The sequence below is a fragment of the Cyanistes caeruleus genome, chromosome 6 (genome assembly GCF_971803275.1).
Source record: "Cyanistes caeruleus chromosome 6, bCyaCae1.hap1.1, whole genome shotgun sequence".
Lineage (NCBI taxonomy): Eukaryota > Metazoa > Chordata > Aves > Passeriformes > Paridae > Cyanistes > Cyanistes caeruleus.
The window spans coordinates 22232284-22254431 of NC_141706.1; the positions used below are offsets into that span (position 1 = coordinate 22232284).

The 22148-nt window shown below is 51.6% G+C and overlaps 2 protein-coding genes and 1 long non-coding RNA gene across 5 annotated transcripts in view; 1 reads left to right on the forward strand and 2 right to left on the reverse strand.

Moving 5' to 3' along the window:
• The window catches only part of LSP1 (lymphocyte specific protein 1), a 47769-nt gene extending 32860 nt beyond the window's left edge, over positions 1 to 14909 (reverse strand). The window contains exon 1 of one of the 2 annotated variants that reach the window (XM_023928957.2): positions 14744 to 14909. In XM_023928957.2, coding sequence (XP_023784725.2) covers positions 14744 to 14823 — 80 coding nt within the window. In that variant the 5' untranslated portion in view covers positions 14824 to 14909. Of the gene's footprint in view, positions 1 to 2923; positions 3137 to 14743 lie in introns of those variants that run through there. The other variant, XM_023928958.2, reaches the window with a different exon arrangement.
• LOC147652511 (uncharacterized) lies at positions 2263 to 7349 on the forward strand. 2 transcript variants are annotated; one of them, XR_015288384.1, is made up of 2 exons: positions 2263 to 2608; positions 4480 to 7349. It is a non-coding gene; the product is annotated as an uncharacterized LOC147652511 (long non-coding RNA). The 2 variants fall into 2 exon arrangements; XR_015288383.1 differs by lacking the exon at positions 2263 to 2608 and adding an exon at positions 3413 to 3565.
• A 681-nt stretch (positions 14910 to 15590) lies between the features above and the next one.
• TNNI2 (troponin I2, fast skeletal type) lies at positions 15591 to 21236 on the reverse strand. Its single transcript, XM_086894299.1, has 6 exons — positions 21084 to 21236; positions 17388 to 19409; positions 16965 to 17093; positions 16451 to 16540; positions 16142 to 16318; positions 15591 to 15834 (listed from the first exon to the last, which is right to left on the reverse strand). Exons 2-6 carry the CDS (start codon positions 17541 to 17543, stop codon positions 15736 to 15738), a joined length of 651 nt encoding a protein of 216 aa, XP_086750425.1. The 5' UTR covers positions 17544 to 19409; positions 21084 to 21236; the 3' UTR covers positions 15591 to 15735.
• Between the last annotated feature and the right edge of the window lie 912 nt (positions 21237 to 22148).

Sequence of the window (22148 nt, forward strand, 5' to 3'; positions counted from 1 at the left end):
TGAGGGATCATCGCTGCAAGCGTGCTACAAAGGGAGAAATATTTCCCCAGTGATATCCTGATAGAGAAACTATGCTGGACAAGGGGAGTGCCTGGGCACACGGGCCAAAGCAGGGAAGGTAGATAGCCCTGCAATTGACCATTCTTGTCATACCTTTCCCAGGTAATTACTCAGCCACTCATGCTCTGCAGTTGCAAGGCCTAACCCTGGGATCTTTTCAGCCTCCAACTTTTCAGATGTCAATGGAACGTCCCTGCACCTTCTGCAAAGCCAGTGAGGAAGAAGGAGGGCTAATTTTTCCAGTCCACCTCCTGGCTGGGCAGAGGTGAAAGATGTTTCCTAGAGTACTGGCTCAGTGCTTCAGCCTCCAGGTGTCCCCAACGTGTCTTAGTGATCCCAAGCACACCAAACCGCTCTGGAGCACCGTGTGCACCAAGCCTGTCAGCAGTCAGTGTGGAAAAGCCACTTCACACAAATCTGACTCCTGGACTGATGTTCAGGTGATGCTTCACCCATAGGCCCCTTTGTCTGAAATGCTGGAGTTTTGTAACAAGCACCAGACAGGATGCCTAAAGCATTAGGACTCAGCTCTTCAGCCCAAAATCCACAAGACTTACACTGGTTTCAGCTCAGGAACCCTTAACCCTGTTGGGACAGCTGGCAAGCAGCTCCTGTAGCTGAGCAGTGCTCAGAGAAGGTAATTCCCTGGTTATCCCCCCTGTTGCCCTGCAGCAGGAGCAGCCAGGTAAATCCTGACACCACACTGATACCCCCAGTGCTCAAGAATATGGCTTGAGCAGCTGTCTCCACTCCTGTGCTCCAGCTCTCCAAAGCAATTGGACACACCAGAAGAGCCCAGGACCCACACAGCATAACCACTCTGTTGCAGTCACCTGCGGACAGAAAAAAGCAGAGCACAGCAATCTTGACAGCAACATAGCTTCAAGCTAGGAGCCTCAAGCTATTCACTAAAGAAGCTCCTTCCTGCAGCCAAGGTGGCAAAGCTTGCAGAGCCAGCCCCACAGCCAACCTCAGGAACTCCAGGAGAAACTGGTCCAGGAGAAAAATACCACTGCAAAATAGGCTCTGGAGTGTGTGGAGCAGACCCTGCCTGCTCCACTGGTGAATCCTGTGAGCATGAGTGAGGCTTTTTGTGTGAAAACCATAGAAATCCCTCGCATCCCACTCCACTCCTCATCTGTAAGCAGGACTGGAAAACACAGCCACAAGGCTAAACCTCAATCAGGTTAAGTGTGACAACCCTTCTCAGGAAACACGTCACCTTGTAAAAAAGTCCCTGTGAGTCTCTGGGACACCAGAAGTCCCTTACCCACAGCAAGAGGAACATGGAGATGTCACTCAGGACAGGAAAACACCCCTGATTTAGGCTGTGCTGAAGACAGTTCTTTGGACACCCCTTTTCTCTGCGTGAAGCACATGTGTTTCCCCTTGCTCCCCCCCATCTGTCCCCCTGCAAAATAAATTGCCACCCAGCTGTAAGCAGGTGATTCCCACCCCAGTTCATTTGCCTGGCCCTCCTCACTACCAGCTGGTCCCAAATCCAAGCTCATCCCTGCCTTCTGCACACCCACAGAGGTTTCCCTACCGCTCACGAGCCCCTGACAAAGCCCTGCTCTGAAACAGGGATGTGTAACTCAGATCCCAGTCCCCCTGGGCTGAGACCAGGGAATGGGTCCAACAGGCCAAACACAAGATGAACCGAGAGAAGTCAGCTTCTCCTGCCCACTTTCCACCCCAGGGGCCTGTGCAAAAAGTGGCAGCTTTTCTGCCAGCTTTCCTGGGTCCAGAAGGGCAGAAAGTGGCAAGGACTGGATGGGCTGTAGGCACCCATTTACCTTCCAAGGCAAGAAACTTATTCCAGAGATGAGTTTTAGAGGCTGCATTACCAATCAAGGAGATCCCAAATTGACTGGAAAATGCCTGGTGAAATCAACCCCACCGTGTCATCCTCCACCCCTCAGCTGGAGACCAGCGGTCGCAGTGGGCACAAGGGACCCAAGAGGCACCCAAGATGCAGAAAGTGAGTCCAGCACTCCCTAAATTCCACCTCTCACCCATCCAGCTGCTCAGCTAAATGTGTAGAGGTGAGAAGTGCCTCTCTTCATCCCAGTCAGAGCCATCAGCATGGCACACCCTCATCATCCAGAGAGGGATCCCAGAGACCCAGGGAGGGAAGCAGCAATTGCAGCCCCCAGGGAAGAGCACAGTGACCGCATGGCAGGGAATCCCAAAGCCAGCAGACAATGTAGCCGTCCTCCCCGGCTCAGCGCCGGCTGACAAACGGGAATAAGCCTAACTGAGCCATCCACGTCCCTGCCCTGGCAATTATACTCGGAGAGAAAGGTTCCAAGCACTATTGTGATCAATTAAATCGAAAAAGAGCGATGTCAGCTTGCAGCCCTGGGAGGATCCGACCCTTTAGTGATCTTTGAATTAAAAACGCGCATCACAGCGTGCACAACGCACAGTTCCTGCGGGGAAAAAAAGAAAAATCCTTTTTCTAGGCAGAAGCCTTCAGCACTCAGGAGACACAAAAAGCCACGTATTGAGAGATCCCTTGCAGGGAGAGGGGGAACCAGCGGCTCAGGTGAGTGTCACAGTACAGTTGCGCTCAGTTATTTCAGTTGGGAGCTCCTGGAAAAGCCATCAGTAAGTTCAAATCTGCTTTTCTCATACAGCTTTTGGGGAGGAGAGGGAGGGTCATCTATTATCCTTCCTCCCAACGCATGGGCTCTGCTGGAAAACCAGGGTAAGGACGAGATTGAGCCGATCTAAAGGGACACGGAGATGGTCGGTCCGAACCACGCTCCCCTTCCCCCGCGGCGTCCCCCACCGCGCCCCCGGGCTCGGGCACATCCAGCCGGAGCCGGGAGCGGACCCCTGCGGGCAGGTGGGCGCTCACCTGATGAGGTTCTGCAGGCCCTGCTTGCTGGAGTTCCTCCTCAGGATCGCGCTGGTCATGGTGGCCAAGCCGCGGCGGGCAGGGTCCCGCTGCCGCCCCCTCCCCAGCGCCGCAGGCAGCCGCCCGCCACTGCGCGCTCCCGCGGCCCCCTCTCCGCCTTCAGGAAGTTCTGCAGCTGGTTTCCTTTTGTTTCTGCTAGCCCCCCCTGCTCCACACCCCCGGCTTGTCTCCTCCACCTACACCACCACCTCCTCCTCCTCCTCCTCCTCCCCTTCTGCCTCGTGGAAGTGTCACGGGAGAATCTCTGGGGGCGCAGCCACCGCCGGGCCCCGCAGCACAAAGCCCGGCGCTCCCCACTGCCCTGCGAGGGGGATTCTCTCCTGGCTTTAACTCTCCTCTCCCTCCTTCATCTTCTCCAGCCCACTCCTCTCTCTTCCCCACCCTCCCTTTTTTTTTTTTTTTTTTTTCCCCTTCTGTTTTTTCCCACCTTTACCACTGTTTTTCTGGTTACACAAAGCAACTAGGGAGCAGAAATCCAGGTTGGCAGCTTGCACTCGACGGGCTGTAAATCACTCCCGCTCCATTCACAGCAGAAGTCTTGCATGAAGGTCTCACCTCCAAACAGTCCCCGCACGTCCGAAGGTGAGCCAGGAATCAGAGGAATAAGAAAAGGGCTTTGCCCTGGGAAATGCCACGCCAGAGGAAAATGTTCTCCTGCGATAGCAGCTGGACTTTGGGGGCAGCCACAGAGCTTTCCCAATTTGATGGCTGAGGAAACTGAGGCACGTGCGACTTGGTGACTCAGGCAGGCAAGCAGCCTGCACTCTGCTTCTGCTCTCAAACATTGCCCCTCACCTGCCTGAGTCACCAAGTCGCACGTGCCTCAGTTTCCTCAGCCATCAAATTGGGAAAGAGGCAAAAAATCTGACTAAATCTGGCTTGCCTCCATGAAACACTGATACTTCAGGGGATAAAAGAAATGCATCAGTGTTTGATGAAGGACTAAGATTGCCACCTGCTAAAACAAAATGCCCATCTGCCATGCATTCAGATGGTTGTTCTTCACGCTACCTCCTCATGGGATTAGTTCTGGGAGGAAAAAACAAAGGAGCCTTTTTTCCTAAACTGCATCTCCTGGTCCATGTGTGCTTTTTGGGTGAAAAGATATTCTCTACTATGCCAAGCCAACAGGTGCCTGGACTTGTACCTAGCAAGTTCCAGCCCTGCCTTATACTTGCACGTTGCGGTGCTCATGGCATGGCCTGCCCATGTTCCCCAGGGTTAGTGGGAATGTTTATCTTGTCCACAAATGGGAGCAGTTACGATGGAAGCACTCTGCTGAGACCCTCACCTTCCTTCTGCTTTCAGTCCCTCTCATCTCATTTACACGTTTCCTTTCAATCACTTCTGCAGAAATGTCTCTTGATGCTTGGTAAACTGAAAAGGGGAAGTTGCCCATGAAATACACCAAGAAATCTCAATTTAAAAAAGGAAGTACCTGCCCTCCTCTCCACTGTCTCTTCATTTCAAAACAGCTTGATTTTTTTCCCCTGCAGGTATTTATTAAACATTGCCTAAGTGACTACGAACAACAAAATCCACAAAGCGCAGACATTGACGCTGGCCTCACTCTGTGGGCTGCTCAGATGATATCACACTGCATATTTTCCTTTCAAAATTCAGTGAGAAGATGCAAAAGATCCACCACAAAAGATCTCTGTTGCTAAAAAAGAGCTTGTCCCAGCCTTGCAAGTGCTTGCAGGAGTAATTAGGTTTAAGCATATGAACATTCCTATTGACTTCACCACAACTGGCCAGAGTTGAAATGAAGTGTGCACCTACAGGGTTTTCTTTTTGGAGAGAATCGGCCCAAACCTGCCCCTGACTCCCATGGTCCAAGCCAGGCAAGGATGCAACTCGAAGGAGCCCTGGCAGGCAGAGATGTAGCTCACAGCCATGGGCCAGCAGCAACTGGGGCTGAATGAAATCACTGCAAGCACTCTTCATTCAGGCAGAGATGCCAGATGATCCTCAGGGAGCTGAGGAGGGACAGGGAGGAACGCAGTGGAGAGGGTTAACAGGATGCTGCTACCTATGGCAGGAGAGTCTGTGTGTAAAGGGGCAGAGGAAAAGCTGTTAATTCCCCCAGCAAGAGAGCCTTGGCTCCAGACGGGGTTTGACTACTGGAGGATGCCAGCGTGAGCTCCTTGTCTTGAAAGCACTTGGCTGACTTCCACCCCAGTTCCAGGACTGCCTTCCTCTCAGAGATGGAGCTTTCAGTGACCGGGGCTGACAGGGACCATGCTTGGATGATGAAATGCAGGACTGGAGAGAGGTCATGACATTAGCTCTTACTGGTCTAAGGTGCTAGGATAATTTGGAAACACCAGAAGTGAGGCAGTGAGGAAGGGGGTCCCTTAACTGCAACAGGCAGCAGGCTGAGCTCTGAGTTGCTCCCAGGGAGAGAAATTCCTGGTTCTGAACTCTGCCTGGAAAAATCTTTCAAGGTGGCTGGGCCCCTCGACCTCTGGGAAAGGCTCCATGCCCTTCTCCCTGCCTTTCATCTTTGAGAAAGATACTAAATATCACAAGAAAACTCATCCTTCCTCCAGCATCAGCCGGGTCTTGCGGAACCGCAGGGAAAGGAGAGCAGGGCAGGACCCACAGCTTGCAAGGGGAATGGACAGAGTCACTATCCCCAGCTCTGTGGGGCATTTAAACCCACAATTCAAAGCACAGAGGACATGCCCAGAGAAAGAGCAGTGCAGGAGAAATCCCACACCATTGCCTTAGAGTGCAGAGGCACCTTGGGTCCCCTCTCCTCTCCTGCCCCTCACTCCACGTGCATTAGCGTGAGTCATACCACGTGTCCAGGAACAGCAAGGTCAGCATCAGTCCCACAGCTGCTCGGATCCTTTCACAGAAACAAACCCCCTGGTCCCACCACCAAGTGGGTAGGAGCACAGTGGACACAGGAAGAAAAACAAAGAATTAATTCATCTGTTATTTTTTGGCACAGTTTAAGCTAGGAGAACCACCAGAAATCTCTGCAGCAAAATCCACCCCACTACAAGAACTGGAGCACTCTGTGTGGCGCTGGAGCTTCCCAAAGCTCGTCCCAGCAGCAGGGAAGGCAGAGAAGGTGAGATGCTGTGAGGGAGAGCGGGTCTGCCTCCGTCACTGTGGGAAGGAGGGCTGGAGTCCCAGAGAGATAGGGCTGCACCAGTTCCCGTTAATTACACAATCGTTCTGCTATGTAGCACTAGTTGCAAAATCAGTTGAAGGCTCACACATGGTCAAGGGAAAAAACAAAAAAGGAAAGAAACAAAAATATCCTAATCCTGCTAGTGAGGAAATCCAGCTCAAGCATTTCTCTACAATACTGCTGGGATGTCAGCCACTGTCAGGATAAGGCCCAGAGCTTAGTCACTGCAAGGGCCAGTCCTTTCCAAGTGCCACCATCTGCCAGCATGGTTTCCAGAGGTCCATGCCTGCATGTCAGTGGTGGGATCCCACCCCAAGAAGATTTTCTTACAGAGACAGCTTCACATCTTCAGCAGGGACTAAGAGCCCTAGCTCAGCTGGAGACCCTGTGCCTCCACCAGCAGCCCCTGGGACAATAAAATAGATTGGGGGGGTATCTCTGGTTTTCCTTTTAAATGATGCATCTTTCCCTCTGCCATCCCAAACCTCTCCCCCTATCCTGATATCCCACCAGCCTCTCCTCACCAGGAACACGCATACACCACTTTGAAACCACCTTGGTAGGCACCAGCACTCGCCCAACTCCCCAGTTCAGGAAAAAGGGCACACCACTGGTACATCAGCTGCATAGATGGTGTGTTTTACACGTTGGCCTGAGTAGGGTTTTCCCACCTCACCTTCACCCTGAATTCCCACTTAACTCAGTCCAGCTCACTCTGCCAGCACTCACTTTTGGGCAGCCAAATACAGAGACCAAGACAGGCAAACAAGAGATAATCCTGAGGAAACAGCAGGACTGGCAGCCAAAAGCAGCACATTGTCTCCTTCCCACCAGAACAGCTCTTTACAAGCACCAGAGTGTGCTGCCAGGAGGGCAGGGAGCCCCACCTCTGCAATTAGCTCAGGGTGCAGGGCAAGGAGTCCAGTCCCAGTGATGCTCCCCAGCAAGCTTTCCTCTGTCCTGGCATGAGTCAGGAGAAGATATTCCCAAGCCAATGCACAACCCCATGGGTGTTCAGGGCGGGGGTGCTGTAGGCGGGAGCTTCTTGGCTCAGAGTTGTTGCCAGGCTGACATGCTCAGAGGAGCACCATGAAAAACATGCATAATTGTGGGTCTAAACAGCCAACAAACACTGTGTCATACTAAGTCTGAAATATCTGGCATGGGATCAGTGATGACTTTCATCCTCTGATAGCCAAAGAGGCAGAAATGAGAGGGAATCAGAAGCTGGATCTAGAAGGAACGTCCTTCTTCCTCTACCCCACTGCCACCTCTCACCCTCACACAGAATGGAAAACAGACACTCCCTGGGGAACTTAAGGGCTACATCCATAAACCTAAAATCATCAGGTTTCATCATGAAGTTTGCTTCATTTATCAGTGTGAGGGGAAGATGCAAGTTTACAAGCCTTGCAAGAGAAGATGCGTTTGCTCCGGGGTGATACACACAAGGACAAAGGATGGATTTAACAAACAGGGGAAGGGGAAAAGCATTAACAGGGCAGCCCAGCCTGTTAAAGGAGATCTGGGCCCCTGTTGCACCAAGGTCTGGGCAAACAGCAGGAGACCACCTGAGCCACTGCAGTGAGCCACCATCCGGGTTTCCCAGACCAGGGCTAAGGCTGAGTGACTCAGCCAAGCCCTGGAGGAGTGCAGCTGGTCCAGCAGGCTGAGCCAGCACCATCACTGATACTGTGCACTGCTATCTATATATTATGTTAAATCAACAAAGCCATTGGGAAGGAGACAGGAAGACAAAACAATGGCTGCAGATAAGACACTCCCATCCCACACAGGAGGGTCATTACAGGACAAGAGGAGAACTATTGGCCCCAAGGAGGCAGACTCCATCTCTTAGGGATGGTTGTCTACCACAAGGCCAAGAAGCAGGACAAAGGACTCCAGCCAGGATGGATAAGATATAGGCAGCTGCTGCCAAGAGGTTGTCTCCCCACAGCAGACACTGTAGGAAAAATCTGAAAAAGGCCTTTTTATAGCATCATATTGCTTCGTCACAAGTCTCTGCTCACCAAGGTTTGGAAAACTGCTGAATTAGTTTGAATTTTGAATGTCTATTTAAAATAAATGGAGTGGTCTTTGCTTTGACTAGGTGGATTAGATAGAGACTGGGCAGCTGAAGACGCCTTCAAACATCTCCCATGCTGGCTATCAGAGGTGCACAACCAGAAACAGAGGCACCACCTTCCTTCACCAGGTGGCATCTGTGTGATGTGTTTAAGCATTGCCCAAAGCCATGCAGCACATTTTGTGGATGGGCCTGTGGGTGAGTTCCACTGCACGAGCGCAGCCCTGTGTCGAGCCATGCTGCTCAGATGACCACACAGCTTTCAAGAAGTAAAATACAGCTTCTGCCCAATATAAACTTATTAGCTCATCTGCAGCTGGCTCCAGGCTCTGATGCAGCACCGTGTTGTGCAACACAAGCACTTTTAGCAACCATTAATCTCCGCTTTACGCTGCCGAGCTCTCACTCCAGCTGGGGTCAGGGGACACTAAATGGATAAGAAGGAACTCCCAAGCACCATCTGACAGTTCCTGCATCCCTCACTCCAAGCTGCTCCTTGTCCCAGGGAAAGGCATCTAATATCAGCTTGCCATATCCATCCATGCTTTCCTTGCTAAGCTGGGCAGAAGACAGGAGCTGTTCTGAAAGGGCTCACAAAAGCATCATCATGTATTCAAAAACCTTGAAGACACACGGCTCCATCAAGGGGGAAGACAGTCATTAATGCTCCAAAGTGAGGCCCAAAAAAAGGCTAAGAGGGTACTTTCTGCACAAAGGGCAGCTAATGCTGTATGCAGGAAGATGGCAGCTGGAATGGAGAAGCAGCAGAAGAGAGAAATGCCACTCCCAGGAAGAGGTCCCACCAGAGCAGGGGTGCACAGCCTGTGTATCACAGCAGTCTGCCCTTCAAGACAGCTCAGCTTGGGCACAATGCTGTCAGCTCCTGGTATGGGAACCTAACAACTGCAAGGAGGCACTTATTTCAAGAGGAAATTATTATTGTCATCAATATTACTGGGAGAGAACTCTGCCCCTCCTAAATAGCTGGCAGCCGTGATTTTTTGGGGTCTGTCAATAGTTCAGAGTTTGTCAATGCTAATGACTCCAAAGCAAGCTTGCACTGGAAAGGAAACTGCTTCTGCAGCAGAAAAGCACAAGCATGCACAAGCACAGAAGAAGAGATCATATTTTCCAAGCTATCTGGCAAGGACTTGATAAAAGGCACTGCACAAACTGTCTAGTCAGCTGCAGCAAGCAACAGCTACCTAGAGCTGGGAGAGAGGCTTCTTTGGTAATGCAAGATGAATCCCTAACAAAAAAAAAAAATCTGTTTTCAAAAGGAGTGCGTAAGCAAAAGAACCAAAGACCTCCAGCTGATGCAAACTGGCAGAGCTTTCTCTATGGCAGGCAGAGGGATGGTGCTGATATGCACTGGCAAAAGCATTTGGGCTTGCATGTCTGTGCAATAGCAAGAAAAATCCAAATAAAGCGAGCTCCAGCTCATCTGAGTCTTGCATTTCTCAGATCAATTGCTTGCAGATTGCCCCACATTTTCAGACCACTGGATGGAAGTCACCAATTAAGCCAATAGAAGCTCACTGACTGCCATTTGCATTCATTAATAAATCCAGCTGGGCTTGTTCATGGACCTTTCTCTTTATCCATGTATTTCTTGGACAGTTACCAGAGGCACCAGGCTCCTGGGAACCACCACTGCTCACATGAGACAGGCTGAACCCAAATAGTTGCTGGGTTTGCCACTCACACGTGTGACTGAAGATGGAGCTCTGCTGCCAGCCCCAGCAGCCCATCCCAGGAGGGACTTGTTTAAAGTAGCAAATAACAGAAGGTATTTTGTCCTGCCTTACTGCAAGTTCTCCTGCAGGGGATGGGGGCTGCAGGAGTGGAGCCCCCAGAAAGCCACTGGAGACCTGCCCGTGAGAAAGACAACTCTGAGTGCCGAAACCTGGGATTAAGACACTTCAAAGGCTGCCTCACACATCTGGTGTGTGTTAGGACGGATGCACTGGCAAGGAAAACATACACGGGCTCCAAGTGGGGCTGGTTAACCCACTCATGACTGAGCCTCTGTGGAACATGTGGACAGGCTGAGGACCCTGAGACACCTGCCCAAGCCTTGGGAGAGCTGGGCTCAAATCTCACTAAGTGGCCTGTGCTTCCTAGCTGATACTGGGAAATCAGGGAGTGATTCGGGTGCCTAGTGTGGGATGCCTTGGGCTGCCAAGGCCTGGCAGATGTCACACAGGTCCAATAGGAAACCACTTCTTCTGGGTACCAAACCCACAGTAGGCAAGTTCTACAGTCAGGGCATCCCTTCACCTTCCTAAACCTCTCAACCTCAGCTGTCTGTCCTTGCAGTAGAGATAACCTGTCCTCTATTCCTGAGGCAGTAGGCACAGAACACCCACCATGGTGACACCCTGACCTTGGCTGGGCACCATGTGTGTTCCTCTAGTACCAACCACACCAACTTCATGTCATGCAGGACAGCTGCTTCCCCAGAATGTGCAGCACCTCCTAGGACACATTTTTTGACCCATACCAGATGGCCATGATCCAGAACATGACCTGGGTAAAGAGGCCTGACCCCCTATCATAGACCCCCATGTCTTCCTTTCATTGATGTACATGCCCAAGGCTTCTCCTCATGAAAGGCTTTAGAACAGAACCACACCATGGAGATCCATTCCCCATGCATTTGGCTTCAAAGGATGCCAAAGCACCCCTCAGTAATCTCAAAGACTCAGCCTAATGAGGAGTTTATTGGACTCATTAAGAGAGCAGGAACTGCAGCTACAGGAGGTCCAAGCTGCTGTGTAAGCTGGGGGAGCAGCTTGTTCCACCTGTTCCAGGTGAGCAGGCACCATCCCTTCCAGGCAGGTTTGCAAAGCTGGACTGTGGCAGGAGGGCAGCATGGGGAGGATGAAGTGGGACCATGAAATCCTTGTGATGTTCCCTCCGAGTCCCTGAGCACCACTGCAGGTTTGCAGTCAGCCAGAGCCAGATTACACTCTCAGGAGCCTGGTGGTCATACCAATGCCTCCTGGAGCCTGAACAGCAACTTTATTTGGGCCAGGATTCCCACCCCCCCTCAAAGAAAAAACTGTTCCAAACAAAAACCTGGCACTAACAAGGTCTTGGAGCACCTCCTGGCCAGGTGGTCTGCCCAGATGTGAGTCAGAATCCTGACAGAGGCAGCAGCCAGGCTGGATGAGTGCCTAGCTGGGAACAAGCCCAGCTCTGAAGAGAGCACCAGGGCAGCAAAGAGTCAGCTCAGCCCTCAGGCAGACCCCACAGTTGGGCTTGTGGGTCACAGGGGTGACAGATGCAAAGGGGGATGCAGGCAGAGCATCAGCCAGGGCTGGATTAGCAAGGTCAGTGAAGGTCAGAGCAGAGAGGCCCAGGATCCCCAGGGCATGCCAAGATTAAGCACTTCCCTGCTGCACAGCCAGCCCTTCCAGTTATCACAGGGTTTTCAGATTTGGGGAGAAGCCCTAAACCCTCTGAAGTAAGTTCACCTTACAAAATCCAGGGGCAAAGGATTCCCACAAGCTTCAGAGCCAGACTTCACATCAAGAGTTTTAAAAAAGCCAGCCTTTCAGCCAGCAGAGAGTCTTCTGTGTTTTAAAAAGAAAAGTGCAATTCAAATGAAGGCTGCTGGGCAATCCCCTGATTTAGCACACGCTCCTCCAAACCCGTAGCTTTACATAGCAAAATAAGCTTGGAGGCAAGGCAAGGCTAGCCAGGCTTAGTTTATTTTTTTTCCCCCAAGGAGAAAAGGACAGTGAAGGCACCTGATACCTCCTATAATTAGAGACAGTTCTTTATCCCTAATGCCACTGCCAGAGCACCTATATCCAATTTGGAAACCAGAAGTATAGCCCAGCTTCATTAAATAATCCATCTGGTCCTCCACTGTTAATTTCCCTACTATTTTTCCACTTTAATGAGCCCAGCTGGGTCAAACTGTGACCAGTTACTCCTGAGCAGGGATCAGCTATCCCTCCATTCTACCCCCAAGGAATCTGGTGTACTGAGGAGTCCAAAAACTCTCCAAGTATCAGTTTTCCCAAACAACCTCCTTCCAACCATGGGTATACTTAGCAACAGCAGTCATTTCAGCAAAGACCCTCGAGACTCCTCTAAGGATCTGGAGAATTCAAGACAGCTGGGGATGGACGTGGCAAGGAAAAGCCTGGGGCTTGCTGGCACAGCAGAGCCTCTCCCCAGGCAGTGACCATACATGGGCTGCCTGCCCTGCAGCTCATGGGGAGGGAAGCCCCAGGAGGACAGAGACAGGGGAATTTGGGAAAAGCCAATCTGCCTCCCAGGTGCAGATATCCTGCAGAGCACAGCCCAAGGGATGTGTATGGGTATAGGAGCTAAGGGCAGGAGTTACCTGAAGCCTCCAGGGTTTTATGGAGAGAGCTCTGAGTTACAGATCCGAAACATACTGAGCTCCCAACCTCTCCCCATCAAGGCAGGAGAACCCAAGCAGCCACCTCTCCAGAGCTCCCCCCAGCTTCTTGCTTATTTGGGAAGGCTCACACCACAGCAGTTTCCCATAGAGCAATTCCAGCTCATGGAAGAGACCGTAACACCGGTCTGCTTTAGGCAGTGCTACACCAGCATCAGCAGGACTTTGCCAGTATGTCCCAATTTGCATGGGGAAACAGAGTAGGCTATGTTCAAATTAATGTTTCTAGGACACCTTCAAGGCATGCTCCTATATTCACTGGCACAAGTTAAATAGACAAGGTTCATTGTCTATGGAAACACAGCGCCAGTATTTTTCTCCTGACATCTCCCACAGTGCATTACACCCAGGAGCCTTGGGATTTACCTTCCTGGTAGCTCCATCACAAGACTCTGACATCCGTCATGCTTTAGGCTGTCCTTAGAGCCTTGTCCTGCCTCCAGCCATGCATGGGTCAGCTTGAAAAGAGCTTTTTCACTGAGGAGAGGAGATCAGGGAGACAAGCTAGCCACAGGGTGAGAAAAGGTAGACCCAAACAGCAAATAAACACTTCCTTCCTCCATTTTGGGAGTGGAAATCACCAGTCTAGCAAGTGTTTAAACAGCACAAGGAAAACCAAGGGAAGTTTAGGGCTCCACATGAAGCTATTATACAAATTGCAGGGGAAAATAATTCTTCACATTTTTAAAACAAAGAGGAACTCATTTCTGCTTGCTATTTTTGCCACCAATTTTCATATTTCATTAAGATTCTAAAACACAGCTAGAGAGGAAAGGATGTGCCACCCTGCTGTCAATGTTCACACTCTTTTTAAACAAGGCTGTGAGGGTCTGTGTGCTACAGAACAGACTCCTCCAGACTTTTATTTAGCAGGAACTCCAGCAGGAAACAGAAAAGGGAACAAGCTGACCCAGCCCCACTGGTGGCCCTGCATGCACCAAAGTACCTGCACTTAGTGCAGCAAGAGGGGAGCAGGAAGGTTTGCTTGCCTTGTGCCACACACAGTACCTGCTCCTTGCTGCTGCACGGTGAGCCCAGCCCGTGGCAGAGGCACAGCCAGGAGGAACAATGCTGGGAATCACATCCATCCCGATGCTGAGGAAACCCCTGTGCTCCCCCAGCAGCCAAGGCTTCCCCTTTGTTTCAGCATCAAGTCGTGTACAGAGCCTTCTAGCACCTTTTGAAGCTTCCAGTCAAATCTTCAGCCAAGGCTAATTGCTGTCAGGTGTCAGCCGAAGCACTTACTGCAACCACTGATGACAGGAGATGACACACCTTTCTCCTCTCATTGTCACTCAAGGGGTTTTTTTTCCTGTCAACATTAGCTGTGCCAGCTCTCAGAAGCCTTGGGGAGAAATGCTAATGCAAGCTTTGAAGCTGGAGGTGAAGAATCAGGCAACCTCCTAAACTCCCTGGATGCTCAGCCTGAATCCAGTTCAAACCTGAGTACTTCTGGGTGATGCACTTTGGCCAAGCTTACCTGTCTGCCACCACCACAGACAGACGTGGTCTCTGCTAGTGATCTCTCTTCTTTTAGCCCTCATGGAAAGCTATCTGTATTCAAGTGAAGAGACCCCAAATTTTACAGTCTCTGCTGATGAAGCAATAAAGCAGAGCAGAGGCACAGGGAGATATATAACTTTACAGCAGCCAGCCTGAAACATTGCCAGGTTAATTCGGCTGGAGACCTAGGGGATGCAGCAAGAAATCAGATGTGCTCAGCAAGGAGAGGAGGCAGCTGGTCTCTACATTAGAGAGATCTTAGAGATGGGGCTGATTGCAGCCACAGAGCAGCTCCAGGTCACCAGACCTCTCACTTGAGCTTGCCTGCTTCTGGGGCTGGGGTTCTCCACCCGATCAACCCCTTCCCAGGGGCTTTGAAGCTCGAAGGGGATGAGACCTTCAGGAAATCTAAGTCTCCTTCTAGCTGGAGAAGCTTGTCAAAAGCCTGATGGAACCTCTGACCTATTCCAGCCTCATGGCTCATCGTTGTTCTGGATGCACATCCTCCTTTCCCACCATGCCCTCCCAGCTCCCCAGCTCCCCAGTATCCTGGGACTGGAAGGCAGCTGTGGCGTCCCCAAGCCTCACCTCTCGTACTCCCCAGGGGATTCATCTCCCACTTGGCTCACTCCTTCTGCACCCTCCTGGCACCCGTCCGAGTCTGACATCTTCTCCCCTGGTTGGCACGGCAGCCCCACAGACAGCTCCAGCACCAGGGTGCTGCCGCTGTTTTGCTTTTCCTGTGCTCAGCAGAAGTGAGCTGTGCCGGAAACTTCATGGGCTGAGGGTTTGTTGGGGGGATGGGAGAGGGCAGAAGGAAGGTGAATTTGGGGATTTGTTTTGTTTTAAAAGCCATTGAGACTGATTTAAGATTTTACTTGTCAGCAGCTAGAAATTTGGAAGTTCTGGGCTAACCCAAAAGAAAAGTGGGCAGCGTGGACATCCCCACCATGGCAGAGAGAGGAGTGACCCCACTGCCCCTCCAGCTCCCCATGCCACTCTCACCACAGCCATCATCTCTAAACCACAGCACCCTACACTGTACCAGTCCCAGGGTGCTGCTGCAAGTGCTGCCTTACTTCACATCTCTCAAATCCCACTGGAGGCAACGGGTCTGCTTCTGCCCTGCAGACACCACCCCTCTCCCAGCTTCTCAGCTCTTTCCACAGCTTCCTGCTGATGCCATCATGGGTTGAGGTTCTGCAACACCTCCTGGGGCTCCTGGGATTGTTATCTCTTTGTCTCTTCACCAGTGGAGAAGGGCATGAGCATCTGCAGCTTTGGACAGGGACCAAGAGCAGAGAGGTCCCCCATCTCCTCAGCACACCCCCTGCCAAAGCCTCCCCATCCCCAGCAGGACTGCCACAGTGGGGCAGTCCCTGCTGGCACCATGGCACGAGTCGGGGTCTGGCCACCCAGGCAGGCAACACCCACCTCTCTCACCAAAGCTTTATTTACATCACTGCTGCCATGATGCAGCTCTTCACAAAACTAGAGAGAAATGGCACCCAGTCAGTGCCCCTGAGCCCGGCGGGGCAGCGGGGACAGAGGGGAAAGGACAGGTGTGGAGATGCAGGTGCTTAGGACTCGCCAGCCTCGAACATCTTCTTTCTGCCCTCCATTCCAGACTTCTCCTCAATGTTCTTCCTCCAGTCACCAACATCACGGAGATCCTTCTCCTGGAGGAGGGATGATTGCGTTGGTGTGAATGGTGCCAGCGTAAGAACCCACCTGGCCCAGGCCCCACACCAGTCCACCCATGGAAACCCCCATGTCAGCTAGAGGAACCCAGTTCCACCCATGCTATACATCTTCTTGAACTGCACCCTCCTGTTTCAACACCATGGGTGCCAGAGAAGGAAATGCTGAGCAGGAAGAAGAACATTATGGAGAAAGAGTCATTCTCAACCCTATCATACAGGGAGGTGTGAGCCCTGAAGGGTGAGGGCCGCTCCTGTTAGGGAAAAAAGGAAGAGGGAAGGATACCTTCTCGGTGTCCTCTTTCTTCACTTGCTTCAGGTTGGCTCGGAGGTCCATGCAGACCTTGTGCTTGGAGCCCAGCAGGGCCCGCAGCATCGCGTCAGCGGACATGCGCACCCTGCGCAGCGGCGGCCGCTTGAACTTGCCACGCAGGTCAAAGAGTTTCTGGCTCAAGTCTTCCAGCTGGGGGGGATGAAATCATGGGGTTGGAGAGAGAGCGGGGCATGGGTTTCATGAGATGGACCCAAGCAGTGCAGGGAGGCACGAGGAATGGGCTGCAGACTCCCCTGAAGGATGGCTCCAGGGGTAACTCACCTCCTTGGTAGTCTTCTGTAGCTTCACCTCTGTGTCATACCTCTCCTCATCCACTGACTCTATCTTGGCATGAAGCTTTTTGCACAGATCCTGGGAAGAAAGCAAAGAGGTATGTTGACTGCTAGGACCCACACACAGCTCCTCTCTCCTGACTGCTCTGGCTCTGAAAGCCCTCAGTCCAGAAGACTAGATGGGACTGAGGTGAAGAGGGGCTTGTCAGCCAACTCCTAATCTCCATGCTACTGGCTGCATGCAAATGCTGCCTCAACACATCATTTAAAACACACCTTTCCAGCCAGCAAGATGCCTTTTTTTTTTTTTGCAGAGAGACCCCACTTGCCTCTCAAGCCAGCTGCCAGCTGGTGACTGATGACTGCCAGCCAGTCTATCTGGCTCCAGGGTAACACAGGTGAGGAGAGGGTCGAGGTGGGAAGGCCAGTCTAGATCCACCAGGCTGACTGATGGAGCGAAATATTTTCTGCCCCAACACTGAAAGAGTTAAAGAAGCCTGTACCTGAAGTTCCTGCATGGATCCTGGGAGTGACAGAGGAGGGCAATGTTCTGCCAGGTAGTTTTGCTTTTCCACTTCTTTAGCAGCTGCTTCTTTTTCTATTTCAGTGACAGCAAGCTGGAGCATAGCACTCTGGAAGGCAGCACGAGAAGGGTCAGTGCAGGGTGGAAGCAAGGAAGGATGGTAGGGGGGTCATCAGGAGAGTGGGAGTCCTGAGGGAGAGGCAGCCTGGGGAGTTCCCATAAATACCACCATTTCCAACCAAGGGATATGATGGAGACCCAGTAAGGAGTGGGGTGGGAGTGCACCCACTCCATTGTGCAATGTGGCCTTTTCCAGTAGGAAGAGTGCTGAGAGCTGGCTGGCTTGGGATGGGAGATGGGAAAGTCAGGACACACATCACACAGCCACAGCAGTGCCACGTACCTTCAGGTGCTGCCGACGGGCAGTGGCTGCCCTCCTCTTTTTCTGCAAGTGGAAGAAGCAAGAGAAAAGAAGGTTATCAGGTGCCCATTCCCCTTTCCATTGCCCTTCCCCATGCAATGCCACAGTCCTGCAGCCCTGCCAGGGAGATGGCTCCATCCTGACACACAGCTGGTCCCCAAACTAGCAGCACTCAAGGAAGAGACTCCCTGCTGAAACCAGCTTTGCCAACCTCACATAGCTAAAACCTACAGAGTCCCTCCAGAAAAGATAACAAGGGTGATGAACTTGAAAACATATGTATAAAACATAGCTTCAAACTTGGCTTCTGGAGACTTTTAGCCTTTTCTCTAATTTCCTCTTCATGCAGATGTGTTTTACTTTGCGCTCAAGCTAACGACCCCCATGTCTCTGGGCACTTGGGAGCTGCGGGATGTCTTTCTGAGCAGTCCAGGGCATGTGTCCTTCTGACACTGGTGACAAGGAGAACCAGGCAGGTGAAAACATGAAAGCTGTGTAATTTCTTTGAGCTGAAAAGACCCAGCACAAGTGATGCTGAAGCAGGGTTCATCACAGCTGGAGGACAGACATGACCACAGACTGCCCTTCTGTACTTGTCATACTGGACCAGAAGCAACAGGACTCCTACTTATAAAAAAACCCACAACTTCTGCATTTCAGCTGTTTCCTGAGCATTTCACCCAGAAGACTGGGCATGGTTGAGTTGGGCTGGCCAAGGGGAAACAGGTCTGATATGCTGAGGGGCGGGGAGTAGAAAGCAGCATTTGGGTGTGGGTCTGGGCCGCATAGAGGAGGAAGTGGATAAGGATGTGCAGAGTGAAATGTAACAAAATCTGACATGTCTCACATATGCAAATGGCCAAAGCCCTCCTGAGAGGGCTGGAGGGCTCAGCAGAAAAAAAGCCATCTAGCTCTGAGATGCAGAACACTATTAACCACCAGATAATCAGATCCCTTGAGGGCTATTAGTCCAGGGCTTATTCTCCATCTGAAAACTGGTACCTTAGCAAAGAGTGTCCTCCCAGGTTTTTCTGGGAGGTCTGGGGTTGATGGGGAGTAAAAGAACATGTTGGATATCAGCACTATTTTGTGGTACTTCTATGTGTCCCTGACATCCTCTTTTCTCTCAGTGAGAACAAGCTGGAGCTTCTGGTGTTTCAGACATATGGGGAGATGCCAAACAGATATGAAGGATGGAGCAATTTGCTAAGAGGAAACGTGGAGTGACAAAGCCATGAACAATCCTCCCACACCTTCCCCTGCATTTCTCTGCAGACGCCCCCAGCCCCACCCAGCTCTGCCAGAAGCCAGGCAAAACTTGCTAAGAATGCAACCTCCACCCTGCTCACGCTCCCCTGGATCCAGGTTTCCTTGGATTGCCTTTGAGAAGTGATTTGTCAGTGCTCAGTGGGTAGAAATGAAGGGCTAGATGTGGGGAAGGAGGAGAGGATGCCAGGCCAAGGGCAGGATGGTGGATGGATGATGGAGGAGAGGCAGCTCTGGACCATTGCCTTCCCAGCACCACCTCGTGGCCAGCTGGGGAAGCAGGAAAGAAGGGGGAAAAGCATCTAGCTCCAAGCCAGGGAACAAGAAAAAAGACTTTCAAAAGGGATTTTTCTTCTCCTTCACATGTTTACTAGGAGGAGTCAGCAAGAAAATAACCATGAGCCATTCTTCCCACACACACACACCCAGCAGCTGATTTTTCTATGGAAGAACAGTGAAGCCAGGACTGCTGCCACAAGTATTGCTAAAGGAAAAACCCCAGCAAAACACACTTACCTCTTCACTGTTTAGGAAAAGCAGATGAACAAGGAAAGGAAGGAAGAGAAAGGGGAAAGAGGAAAAAAAGGCAGTTAGTTAGCATCCTAACTGGAAACGAGCAGAAGAATCTTAACAAGGATAAAAGTTGGCAGTTGAACTGAAGTTTTTAAATGCCAGCAATATATTAAAGACAGAAAAATGGGAACTTACTCAGACATCTTGGTTTAGATGGTTTTGAACCTGAAACGAAAACCATAAAAAAAGTTCAAAAATATTCATGCGGGTGGTCACTTTCTTGGGTTTAAAAGCAAAGCAAGACTCCTCTAGAAAATAAAATGAGGAATTGGTCTGTTCTTATTTCCCAGCTTCACCAATTTTTTATCATATAGGGAACTAGGTTGCAGTTTGTAGATGAAAGCCAAACATCTCCTCATAGCAACACAAACCTCAGCATCAAGGGACTTCTGGAAAAGACTAAATGGGGCTGAGCCAGAAAAAGAGAGTTCTGTGGCAGAGATTCCTGCAGGTATGGTTCTTGTCTGACCTCCAGGAAACCATTTTATTCAATGAAGGAAGAAAAGGCAAAAACTATTTTCAGTTTACTGCTTCACTTTGCCAACCTTACTTCACTTGATAAACAAGAAATATCCCAAAGCCTGCAAAGGGCTGGCAGTGACCCCAGGTGACAGGGAAGGAAGGATTTAAGAGGATGCTGCTGCCAGCGTATGCACTCACTCTGCAGGACAGGGGAGCCTGTTGCAGCAACCTCAGCACAAGTGATGTAGAGCAGGGTTGGAAGTTGTGGTTGATACAGGCACAAAAAAATTCCCCAGACAGTTCCTTGCATTTGCTTTAAGTGGAAATTTTACACGTACAACACAGTCTATTAGGGAAGAGATGGAAGAGCACCTTTGCTTTGCTGTAAATTATTTCCACATAACTAGAATTTTATTTTTCTATCAGAGCAATATCTGTACCGCTTGCATCTCCTAAGCTTGTCCTTTGCAGAGCAGACAAGGCCCCAGAACGCAGCCCTCTGCAGACTTCTGTCAGGAGGGGAAGTGTTAATGGGGGCTCACGCCCGAGGCAGGAGGCGCAGCTTGCAGGGCCAAGGAAACTTTATCCTGGAAAATGTGCGGGCCCATCACATTACTTCAGAGAGGAGCGGGGGGGGGCGGGGGGGGAAAGTGCTTCTAAAAATGGCCAGGGAGCTGCAGAAGGAGCTGCAGCTGTCTCCTGGGACGGCAGGCTCTCCCCGCTGCCAGCCCCGTCAGGCGGGAGGCCGGAGCGCGGCGCAGCAGAGGCCGCCGCAGGTGTCGGAGCGGCCGGGGAAGGCGGGCTGGTTCCACGGACATCCCTGCCCCGCACACACGCTCCGGGCCGGGCAGCCACGGCCACGGCGCCTGCCTGCAGCTCGCTGCCCGCCACCGGGGCTTCCCGTCACCTGTTCTGCGGGGAGGACACCGTAAATTTGGATGTCGGCGCCTGTCCGAGGGTGTTTTTTGGGGAGGAAGGCGCTGCAAGGGCCGGGTAGGGAGCCGGAGGAAGGGTGTAAGTAAAGGAGCATAGCCGAGTCACCGCAGGCAAGGATCCTGAATCCTTTGGCCCTGGGGAGGTCAGCGTTAGGCTCCACTTGTCCTCGCCATTCAGGCTGAGAGCAGAACCAGCCAAGGCAGGGGAAAGCATGCAATCATAAAGAAAAAAGCTCGCTGGAAGAGACAGAGGGAACCTTTCCGATGCGCAGACCCTCTCCGACAAGCAAAGGATGGAGAAAGTGTTATTAGCGCCCCTGTTTCTCCCAGCAGGCCACCCCCACCTGGTGTTTATCTCCCTAACACTCAGGTAAGTAAATCCGCTCCCCCATCGCTCTCTGAGAGCAAGCTGGGTCATTAGGAGGTATGCAAAAAGGCTCACCCGAGTCTGCAGAAAATCAGAGTCGTGCTGGCTGGACAGGATGGACAGACGAGCCGCAGGCAGCTGGCTGAGTAAGGAGGTATAAAAGGGCTTCTCGGGTGGCTCAGCAGAAAATCCACCTTCTCTTTAAGGGCATGGAGACCTTCTCAGACCAATGATGTGCAAGAGTCCCCCGTGCACCTCCCTTGGCTGGGGCAGGCCAGGCCGGCAGGAGAACAGGAGAGGGCAGCCCCCAGGGAAGGAGGGGTGGGGAGGAGGAGAACATCTTCTACCCATGGGATCCAGAGGAGCTGGGGAGGTGTTTTTCCTCAGAAGTGCCAAGGAGGGAGCCTTCCTCTCCCTTTTCCTGCCACCAACCAGTCACAATAGATACGGCTTCAAATCTGTGGGGAGTCCAGGCTCCCTGCACACAGCCATCCATCTGCAAGGCCTCTAATTAAAATTTCCCCTTGGATACACAGAGTGGCTTATCCATGGACGAGGGCATAACTCAATTTGCCTTCAGGGGCTTGGGAGCAACTCTGCCCTTCAGGAAGGAAGAAAGAGATTGCACCCCAAATATCCACTGCCGACAGCAAATGCGAGAGCAATCCCTCAATAAGCCGTCCAGCACTAGCGTGCTTTTTAAACCTCAATTAGTTCCCTCACACAGGAAATACTTGCAGCTCTTCCCTGTGTGGAATATTTCAACACAACTCAGTTTTTTTTAGAAAAACATGCTGTGGATCTGGTGCAGGCAGCCTTAAGCCTCAAATCCAGCCAGCGGCTGGGCAGAGGCAGCTGAGCATGAGGGAGCAGCCCCATGCTGACAGCAAGACGGGTAATCCCCTCCGTGGGATGACCCAGACCCGTATCTCCATGGATCTGAAGGAGAAGCAGGTGGAAACGTGGCTGGAAATATTCCCCAGCCCTGGTCACAGCGCATGTAGTGCGTGTGTGTAGGGGATCCCATGGAGACAGGGACCCAAACAGCTCCTGCTCTCCTCCCCCAGGCCAGGCGCTCCCTCCTCTTCCAGCTGGGGTTTTTTAGGCTGATTCAGACACGGCCCTGGCAATTTTTTCCAG